At 41.5% G+C, this 11176-nt stretch overlaps 1 protein-coding gene across 2 annotated transcripts in view; it reads right to left on the reverse strand.

Moving 5' to 3' along the window:
• LOC117403513 (neuroendocrine convertase 1-like) overlaps positions 1 to 10842 on the reverse strand; it is a 32122-nt gene extending 21280 nt beyond the window's left edge. Inside the window, exons 1-3 of one of the 2 annotated variants that reach the window (XM_058987816.1) lie at positions 10655 to 10842; positions 7085 to 7189; positions 2616 to 2738 (exon numbers count right to left, since the gene is read on the reverse strand). In XM_058987816.1, coding sequence (XP_058843799.1) covers positions 2616 to 2738; positions 7085 to 7189; positions 10655 to 10657 — 231 coding nt within the window. In that variant the 5' untranslated portion in view covers positions 10658 to 10842. Of the gene's footprint in view, positions 1 to 2615; positions 2739 to 7084; positions 7190 to 9615; positions 10138 to 10654 lie in introns of those variants that run through there. The other variant, XM_034928435.2, reaches the window with a different exon arrangement.
• Positions 10843 to 11176: the final 334 nt, after the last annotated feature.

Here is an 11176-nt window from a genome sequence, read left to right on the forward strand (position 1 = left end):
GTAGGCACGAGGAGGGCACAAATCACTTCACGTGCTGGTTAAATGTAATATGTGAGCACGGGGTTGCACAGAATTAATTCACGTGCTGGGATTCAAGTGAATAATTAATTAGTAATTGAATCCCAGCACAACAGTATATATAGATGCACATTTCTGTCACTCGGGGTTGGGTGTTCGGTGAGTGGAGAACGGGATTCTAGACGGAGGTAATTGTGAAAAGAAAGCGTAAATAGTTTACTTGCTAACCCTTCCACTTCTTGTATTTTTTAGAGCACTAACGGGACGCTCCGGGATCACGCGGAGTGACAACCCGGAAGTGCTGGGTTTATTACCCCCGTGTTTTTCCCGTTCCCGGATTACAAAACGGAAGACGGATTGCTTTTGTTTGTTTATTTTGGGACTGCAACCCCGTTTCCCTTTATTTTGTCGGGTTACACATTGTTGTGTACCCCGGCTTCCTTATTGTTTATTTTCCCTATTGTTTTGAGTGCGGTTTGGTATTCTAGTTGAAAAGAAATAAAACCAAGGCGCTTAATTGAATAGAGGGCTGGAGTCTATTATTTTACACCACACTCTTGCTCTTACGGTTCTGGTTGATCTAAAAACCTTGTTGGGTCTTAAAGGAACCAAATTATTGCATATAACCAACATGGCACAGTAACCCTTTTCATGCCCTCAATATTCTCTATGTAAAGAAGTCTCCTACTCTTTGCTCTAAGTCAGTCTCCACTTAATATCCAGCTGTCCTCTGGTCCTGGTTTCTGTGCTGCACTTGAAGTATTGGCTAGGGTTAACTTGGTCTACTCCTTTTAAGATTTTAAAGACTTCAATTAAGTCCCCCCTAATTACTTTTTTTCAGACGCTGAACCAGACAGAAAAGCATTACCTCTCTACCCTGTGGTCCCTGTCTTCATTGATTTGACCCTAGCAGGCATTGCATCCATCCAGATTCGGAATGAGTGAACCTGACTTGTCTGGCTTGTCATTAGGCCTACAATCTTCCAAAACGAAGCAGGCTAGACTTGCTGTGGTGCCAACTGCTTCATTGGTTAGTATTTAGTGCGTTACACCAACCATTGCTGTGGCAAGCATTCCTCTTTACGCAATTATCCCAGGTGATGATTTTGGCTAGCAAGGCGATAAATTGAGGCATCTTGCTGACCGTGTTAGCTGACTTAAGTGCTTCAGATGATTTCAGGTGTTGCACTGTTCACCGCCACTGGCACTAAGGCATAACAGCACGCTACAGTGCATTAAGGTCTTTTATGGGTTTCACGGTACACTGTTTATTGCAATGGGGAAGCATTGCTTTCGTCAACACCTACAAACAAACAAGAAATACCCCCAAAGCAAGGTGAGTGTTAGTCAGGAAGAAGACTGTAAATGATGAGCAATGTATAGCAAATCAGCACTGATCTGCAAACCATTTCCCCTGCAGGTACTTCTGACGTGATGGAAATGTTCTCCTGCACTTTAAAAGGTATTCTTTATGGATGAGCACGTTACCACCCAAAAACAAGAGCAAGCAATAAAGTCAGTTTACCAGAATGCCTCAGAGGCCTAAACCAATGAAACGTATCACCGGTTAGTTTCCTTTCGGCTCTTCAAGTCATTGTGAAGCCGCGGCTTGGCTGTCTCGTTTAAGGAACAGGAAAAGCCACATGATATTTTTAAAATGAATTATTTGGAACACAACTGACAAGAAAGATGCTACGGGATAAACGTAGATGGCCATGGATCCCTAGTTCTGACCTAAAGGAAAGAGTGCTATCCACGTCCTGCAGAGCCTTGCCTGTCTTCTTTTTAAGAACTGAGCAAGCCATTTGAGCACTGTTGAGTTTCAGTGCTTCTGCACCATTACATGGGTTACAGCAGTGTGGTGAACGCACTAGCAAATCCTACACTTGTTTATATTTATTACCTTTGGATTACTGACACTTATAGCGTTACCGATAGGTATAAGATATATTAGCAGATGGCAAAATACACGATGGGCACACAAATGTTCCAGGGACTAAAATCTTAGCATGCACATTATATGAGCAGGCTCACATGCCTGGATTGCTAACAGATTGCTAAAGGTAAAAAAAGGGGCACAAGATGAAATGCTTGGCCAGTTAGAGAGGGGCCAACATGACCAGTGTACCAGGAACCAAGACAGAAATGACATCACCCTGGTCCAGTGTGGAGACAAACCAGTTAGAATGGGAAAGGGGAAAAGTATCAGATCTAGAGGTCGGAGATTCTTATGATGTGATTAAAATTATAATAAAAAAAAAATTATAATAATATACATTACCAGAATTGTACTTTTATCAGGTTACAGAAATGATCATAATGTTTATAAATTACTTTTAAATGGCCACTTACTGCTGTATTGTGTAATGCCATTATGATTTCATAAAGAAGCACTGTTCGCTATCATGTTAATGTGCTTTTAGTTTTTTTAATGACTGTATGCTGTGTAATTGGCTTTTCCGCTCCATAGGAGTCAGATGTAAATTAGCTTCCTGTTTTTTCCAGCAGAAACTGGGTTTAAATACAAACCTGCTCACTGTACATTTCCTGTGCTGTGGAAATAAAAACACTGTTCTCAATGTACATCAGGCACTCACCAGATACCACTGCTGGTTCCACATTGGGTCATCAAACAGCTTCTCCGCTGTGCAGTCTATACAGTCTCGAAGGGGAGTCCGTTTTCTTCTCTGCTTCTCATACTGCTGCTCTGCCCAGGACACCTGAGTAACACCAACATGCAGCATTGTTTAATACAAGTGCTGTGCTGTGCTGTACCAACCAAACTGCTGAGCTTGCAGTCATGTGACTTACTAAACCTAGAGTTGGGTGCAACTATTCAGCAACAATCATGGGATAGCACAAGGATCTCAGCGACCAAGGTGTTTATCAAGACAGAGTCCTGAGTGCTCCTGGCAGAAAACCAGCAACTGAAAGCACAGCTCGAGACTAAGGCAATGCATTGTTGGCAAGAAACAGACATATGCTTCACACCTGTTTCCACACAAACAATGTTTCAAGCAGCTACATGCTGTGGTGTTCGGTACAGTAGCAGGCCATTCTAACTGTTTTGCCAGTCAATGTAGCTGTGTGTTTGTGTGAATATTATTTAGGGGATAAAGATTGGTAGAAAAGTAGGTAGATGCAACAGAGAGTACTACTGATACAACCTCTCTGTTTTTCCAGTTGTCTGTGTGTAGCCTGTTCATTATGGCTTGTGATATTATTTGTTTAAGAGGTCAGCTTATTCAGGTGACAGATGCTATCCGCTGTGTGTGCAAATACGCTGATATGGTGCTGAGCTTCCTGCAGGGTTTAGGGGATAAAGAAAAACGAATTATAACTGAATGCAAGCTATCCTGCAACTCAGCATCCAAAATGCATGATAATTTCTTAAAAGAAGTAGGTATATACCAGTAGGCTAGTCTGGGTTACACTTCTCGAATTTGAGTTACACCAAGTTCAAATTCATTTTGAGAGCGAGGTCTACTTTTAGTTTCAATTTTTTTCCTGATATCCACTGGAATGTTTACAAATATTATTCAATTAATCCCACTGCACTTTACATTTTGCTTTCATTATGAAATGTTATAAGGCTTACTGCCTACTGATCATGAAACCCAACCGTATGCATTTCATTTCAAAATTATCTTAATTAATGACATGTCAAGCATATATTTCAAGAACTTGGAGTGCATTATATTGTTCTGGCTTGGTTGCGATCAAATGAAGAGCAGCACGAAGTAGCAAACATGATCCCTATTCTTTTCAGCTGCCCTCTCAGCAAAGGCATTGTTTCTGAATGATCGGTGCTTTACACAGGAGAAGGTCACTTCATCTTTCATCATAATGTATTCCCTTTTTTTAGACCGAAATGTCACGATTTCACATCAGTCTTGGAAAACAATTATCAGCAAGTTGGAGAGTGAATAAAAATGCAGATGAGAGATGCTTTTACAAAGGCCAACGAGAAGGCTACAACACAGTATCTTGGATTCAAAAGAATGAAAGTGCACTCTACTGAACAGCTGAAAAGATCACTGTGACAGGAAGGACCGTGACGCTGGTTCTTGCGCGGATCTGTGCAGATGGGACATGTACCAGGAGCCATGTTGCTAGGCAACTAATTGAGCAGGTAGGCTCGCCCGGTGCTGAGCTTATCGGGAGGTCCAGATTGGCTAGGGAGCGTGCTCGGGGAGGCTGTGCTGATCGGGAGGTCTGGATTGGCTAGGGAGTGAGCCCGGGGAGGCTGTGCTGAGCTGTTCGGGAGGTCCAGATTGGCTAGGGAGCATGCTCGGGGAGGCTGTGCTGATCGGGAGGTCTGGATTGGCTAGGGAGTGAGCCCGGGGAGGCTGAGCTGAGCTGATCGGGAGGTCCAGATTGGCTAGGGAGCGTGCTCGGGGAGGCTGTGCTGATCGGGAGGTCTGGATTGGCTAGGGAGCGTGCCCAGGGAGGCTGTGCTGAGCTGATCGGGAGGTTTGGATTTGCTGGGGGGCGTGCCCGGGGAGGCTGAGCTGAGCTGATCGGGAGGTCCAGATTGGCTAGGGAGCGTGCTCGGGGAGGCTGTGCTGAGCTGATCGGGAGGTCCAGATTGGCTAGGGGGCATGCCTGGGGAGGCTGTGCTGAGCTGATCAGGAGGTCCAGATTGGCCAGGGGGCGTGCCCGGGGAGGCTGTGCTGAGCTGATCAGGAGGTCCAGATTGGCCAGGGGGCGTGCCCGGGAAGGCTGTGCTGAGCTGATCTGGAGGTCCAGATTGGCTAGGGAGCGTGCTCGGGGAGGCTGTGCTGATCTGATCGGGAGGTCCAGATTGGCTAGGGAGCGTGCCCAGGGAGGCTGTGCTGAGCTGATCGGGAGGTCCAGATTGGCTAGGGGGCGTGCCCGGGGAAGCTGTGCTGAGCTGATCGGGAGGTCCAGATTGGCTAGGGAGCGTGCCCGGGGAGGCTGTGCTGAGCTAATCGGGAGGTCCAGATTGGCTAGGGGGCATGCCTGGGGAGGCTGTGCTGAGCTGATCAGGAGGTCCAGATTGGCCAGGGGGCGTGCCCGGGGAGGCTGTGCTGAGCTGATCAGGAGGTCCAGATTGGCCAGGGGGCGTGCCCGGGGAGGCTGTGCTGAGCTGATCAGGAGGTCCAGATTGGCCAGGGGGCATGCCTGGGGAGGCTGTGCTGAGCTGATCAGGAGGTCCAGATTGGCCAGGGGGCGTGCCCGGGGAGGCTGTGCTGAGCTGATCGGGAGGTCCAGATTGGCCAGGGGGCGTGCCTGGGGATGCTGCACGCAGCTCAAACAGCTTGTGGCGACTTTGGGAGCAACACAACAGTAGGTTAGTTTAGGGGCTGTTGATCCCAACCAATATAGTGAGAGTTTCGTAGTCTAGTAGGTTCCTGGAGCGGGACGTCTCTTTTCAGTAGCGCTTGCCTTGAGTGGCAAACTTTTATATTTAGCTTTGTTTTGTTTTGTTTTCTTTATTAAATCTGACACTGGTACCCAGCTTGTGTGTTGTTTATTAAATCTGTGCACCTGTGCGGCGTGTCAACACCCAATGCTCTGTGTCTGCCTCATTATTATTCAGTGACGACCCACGCAGGTAACATCACCGTTACAATCACTGATACAGCTTTTAACATGCAAAAGTGGCCATACACATACATTTATAAAGGAGTTTATTATTATTATTATTATTATTATTATTATTATTATTATTATTATTATTATTATTATTGTTGTTGTTGTTGTTGTTGTTGTTGTTGTTGTAATACTGCTGTAGTTAATTTCCGTACATGTATCAATATAGACTAGTATGAGTTCTTGGAAACGCTCTAAAAAGGAATGAATCATGTTTTTAATTAAATCCAATAGATGGAAATCAGATGCAAATCTAGGTGGATTGGCTTGATGGTAGTTCATTGAAACAATGACGCCTGCAGTACTCCATTAGGATTTGAGAGCATTTTAGAGTAGTTCCATTGTGCTAAAACTGTTGCAGAAAACTGTGGGAAACTAAATTTACACAATCATTTTCCACGGCGTGTTGGTTTATTGGCGACACTCCTTCGTGGAATAGCTAGAGTACTCCAAGAACATTCATGGAGGAACCTCTGTTTACATAGTGATTCGTAGCTGCTCTGAAGACGTGCTCTCCCTATCTCATTGCAGAGTATCCTCTGTTTATATTTTGAATCAATGCAAAAAAAATAGAATTGGTGTCTATTTTTGCAATTTTTTCATGCGGCAGCTAAGGAACTGACCAATAAGGATATTTCTTGCAGTATCACAATACCCAGAGCTGTACAATAAAGGACACACAAATTCTAAAGACACTAATGAGGGAGAACATCTGGCAGTCCATTTCCAGGGAACTGGATATAGCTTGTGTGTATGTTTCGTTTAACTTTAATTAGCTGTATAACAGGACTATCATACTTGTGATTTTTTCCAGTTGATGATGCAATCAGAGGAGAGTCGTCTATCACATCGCTCATCGCCACTGGTAAGATAGTGTTGAAAGTACCATTTTATCGCAGGACAAATAGCATTGCATCTGGTGTGTGGATCTTAACTGTCTACTCTACACCAGGGGAGGGGCTAAAAGCATGCTGGTCCTTCACTCTTGAAGGGGCAGATATAATACTCTTAAAGGTGCAAAAAATATAATATGGGGTTGATTACAATACGTATCACAATATACAGATAATGATCATAGTGTACCGTTACATCTCTACCCCTGAGTAAACTGCAGATTCAGCAACACACAGGTGCAGCATAGGTCCTTTTTAAGAAGCAGCTGAAGTTGCTAAACCTTTTTTTCAATCTATAAAAAAGTGTCAGATGCACTACTCTTTAACAACTTGCATAGACTGCTACTTTAAATCATATCAAATATATTTTTAACCACATATTTTACTAAAATGTATAAAGTTGCTAAGAAAAACATGGCCATTTGTTTTCAATACGTACTCTTGTGTTGATGGTATTTAAAACCATACTGTATGTTAGTGACGACTCTGTGTGTGTATGCACAATGAAGCCTGATTAAACAATAGTACAAAATAAATACTCAGATTGAGTTACTTACCCTTTCGTCCTCCGATAGCCTCTTGGTGAAGTGATCTGCACTTCTTTTAGATCTTCTTGGGTGACTTTGGTGTTTAAATAAATAGTGGTTTTCAAGTGATCCGATCTGGAAGAAAAAGCATTTACAAAGTGTTTATGACAAAGCATAAGAGACACTTGAGAAGTAGCCTACTACCTCACTCCTAAGTGATTCCTGGAACACAGTAAAGGGGTAAGAATCAGCACTGACTGGCCACAGGCAGCCATTCAAATACATCAGGAAATACACCTCAAAGAAAACTCAGTGCGGTACACCACCCTCCATTTTCAAGGTATGCCTGTTTGTATTTCAACAAAATATTCACATCATTTCTCACTGTTCTATAATTCTGGTATATATCTATTTGCAAGGGAAAGCTCCAGGAATCACTGGTTTGGATATGGCATAATGAATCAGGCAAAGAGAATAGCTAACCCTATGTAGGAGCACCCAGACCCTCGCAGGGAAACACTGGCACATGTAAGGAAAAAACAACCTAAAGATATCTGTTCAGAAAGCAGTAAGTTAAGTGCATAATATGACAAATGCACGATATGGATACTGTAATACTGAGGTCTTTTGAATTCTGCTTCCCTAGATAAAAAGCTTGTGATATTGCCTTCCCATTTCTTGCATGGGGTATTGTACAGAATAATGAACCACTTACTGCTTGAATTTGACCTCTGACCTAATAGGGCTGCCATATCCCAGTCATGTGACCCTTTGTTTTCTGGGTGATACAAACCAAATGCTCTCAGCAACTGCATTCAAATTGATGTTATTCTGTGTTTTTATGTGATCAAGTTCGACTATGAGTGTACAAATAAACTGACTTTTGGTTTAAAATTGACATTGCTTTAGAAGACAGAAGAGCTACATGGCTTTTAGACAGAGACAGCCCATTAAATGTAAAACATTTAACTTCATAGCAGTGCATATATTCCTGACATGCTGCAATACAGTTTTTCAGATGTTTTTCCAAGTGACCAGAGATCGGTGGCCCAGTTCACTGGGATTTAGCTAAAAACAAACCCCAGCTGTTAAATCCACACACACACGCACGCACGCACGCACGCACGCACACACAAACACACACACAATGTTAATATACACTTTTTACAACAGTATACCACAGTATACTATTAGAAAGGGTATAGTATCTTAAACTGGGATCCCAAACTACATGGACTATACCTGGAAAACCAGGGCTGTCTTCTAGACAGTTTCTCATTACGCTATTCCGTATATATAACAGCTATCTAGATTAATTCCACGTCCATTCATTCAGATTCATGAGACGACAGACTAGTTTTAGGTTACATCTCGATTGTTCGTTCGTGTTTCTTTCTTTGTTTGTTTTTCTGATTAACTACATCGTGTATGTCTAATGCCTATTCTGGTTGTCCATATTACCACTGAAACAAAGGGGTAGATATAATAATATCTTGCGTAATTTCAGAATACGGTCCAGTCACATTAATTTTTAGTTTAAAAGTGAAAGCTGGATTTTTTTTGTTAGAAAATACTAAACGGGGAAAAAAATTCTATGAAAGTATTACTGTATTGGTAGGCTATTATTTCCCACGCACTGGGGGAGTCACTCTTCTGTGTTTAATTATAAATTACAGTATGCGAGATAGTGGCCAAAAATGCACTTACTTAAACTGCAGTATCTGAGATCAGATTCTCTATTAACTATTTCATGCTCGTGATAGTCCTTTAACAGATTCATTTGGGAACATTAATAGATTTAATACAATTTTACATTGTTTACAAAGTCTCAAACCGATGTAAACTGGGTTTTATCTATATAAGTTTTACAGAAGCATATTGGGCAGAACTATTCAGATGTTCGTATTGTTCATAGACCATTTTTCTTAGAACTGAGCTATAAATTAATTTTTATACAACAGCTTTTAATTTTCATATACAAAGTATAATCATTCAAATACAATACTTGAATGCATCTTAGCAGACTTACATTGAAGGAACGTGACCATGAAATATAAAGCCTATACTGATATGTAAAATGCACAGGTTAATTAAGAAACGTGTAGGCAAAGATATAAACGGTAAAGCTTATTTAGAATGATGAGGAATTCTTCAAATAAATGCGATATAAGCAAAGGATAAAACCCCGTGGTGGGGAAATAGTACAGTTAATATTAACCATCGAGTAAGGTCTCTGTATATAATAATAATAGGATCATGGTAAATTAAAAGTATTTCTTTGAGTAGCCTACGGCCTGTCATATGGGTTGTTGTTATTTATTTTGACACAAGCCAGAAGTACTGGTGATGTACAACGATGATGATGTATTTTTATATAATAACATGCACCTTTCAATTCAAAATATAAATATACATTTTAATGCTGCCGACAGATGGATGAATATCCGAGCCTTAAAACGATTTGTGCAAACGTATGAACATTACCATCTTCGTGTTAAACAGATCCTTTTACATGCATATTTCCACGATCACATCAGATTCAAATAAGGTGTAAAGATTACCTGTCTGACTAATTCATAGTCTAATTCTTCAGCTATAGCTCTGGCAGCATCAGAGCCTCCAGGGATCTCCACTGCCCATTCATTGAGATATTGTTTTTCACCGGCAGAAATGTCCACAGTACATAAAATGGCACAAATAGCAAGTAGAGCAAAACGGAGAAACAGACAGCATCTCATATCCATTGTAAAAATACAGATATATATTTACAAAAGCGTCACTAAAGAAATAGATTGTTTTTATTTGTTTCTTACTACAAATAGAAGATACCGTATAAACACTTAACAGGAACAGGACCAAGCGCCTCCGTGTTGCCTTACTGAATAAACCTGCAAGCTACAGCGGGGAATGTGATGGGATTCTGCTTTTACACGTCAAAATTACAAAGCCTGGCTCTGACGTCAAACATACAGTCTACCAGGAGTACCATCTATGCTGAAATCCCAAGTGAGCGAAAGGAAGAATCTAAAAATAACCCCTTTGTTTTTATGAAGGCTTCTTCTTTGACAAAACACAGTCTGATACAGCCTAGAGTTCAATGATCTTCAATGCATAAATTACTGACCTGTTCTGTCTGTCTATCTATCTATCTATCTATCTATCTATCTATCTATCTATGTGTTACTGTCTATCTACGCACATTTAATATACAGCATATCTATGTATGCATTTATTTATTTGATATAAATGAATATTGCGTGCCTGGGATAAAACTCAATCTAGGTGTTTTGTATGTTCCTAGTGTTTAGGCGACATTTAAAAACGGTTTCGGAACGCCTATATTGCGGGAAGGTATTCTACAGCAAAATCTATAGCAATGTTGGTTAATATAACACTTACTTTACTCTTCAGAGCCAGAAACCCACGTCCCATTAGGTTTTACAGAACCCCTATTAACAGTGGAAATCGTATACAAAATGAATAACTACGCAGTCTCTTTTGGATTTAAATATTTTTTCTTTCACCAGCCCATTTATGAGCAGTGTTTATTGCCGTCAATGTTTGCTTGTTTTAATAAAAAGCTCGTTTAAGCACACTTACCATTTGGTGTATGATATATTTGTAAAATGTAATTTTATACGTCTGAAAACTAACCAGCTCCTACCCAACACTAACCATCTTATTTTCCCCCTGGTGATCTGATGCAGATGACGTTTAAAACGACCACAATAATGATTCCAGCACCACCGCCCTGAACAGCTCCCGCGAGCTTGAATTTCGTGGTTGTTACAGTGAATGCATCATCTGCCAGGCGTCTTCTTTGAAGATGGTGCGGGCTATTAGCATTGCTTCTAGTTTCTAATGAAGAAAGCAGGCAATTCAATGACTGCACTGTGCTAACATGCAGGCGCTGTGGTATGGATGGATTTGTGAAGAAAGTGCCTTCGGGGTATATTGGTTTGATGGATATAACAATACTACACAGAATTGCAAAATGCAAAAACCGTATGAATTCTTCTACAAGAAACGACTGTCTTCATACAAGGAGTTGGTCCGCAAATGAAACAGGGAAAACACGTAATGCGCTGTGAATAATATAATAATATTTGTCTTGCCTGCCAA

This window comes from Acipenser ruthenus, chromosome 2 (assembly GCF_902713425.1).
Source record: "Acipenser ruthenus chromosome 2, fAciRut3.2 maternal haplotype, whole genome shotgun sequence".
Classification (NCBI taxonomy): domain Eukaryota; kingdom Metazoa; phylum Chordata; class Actinopteri; order Acipenseriformes; family Acipenseridae; genus Acipenser; species Acipenser ruthenus.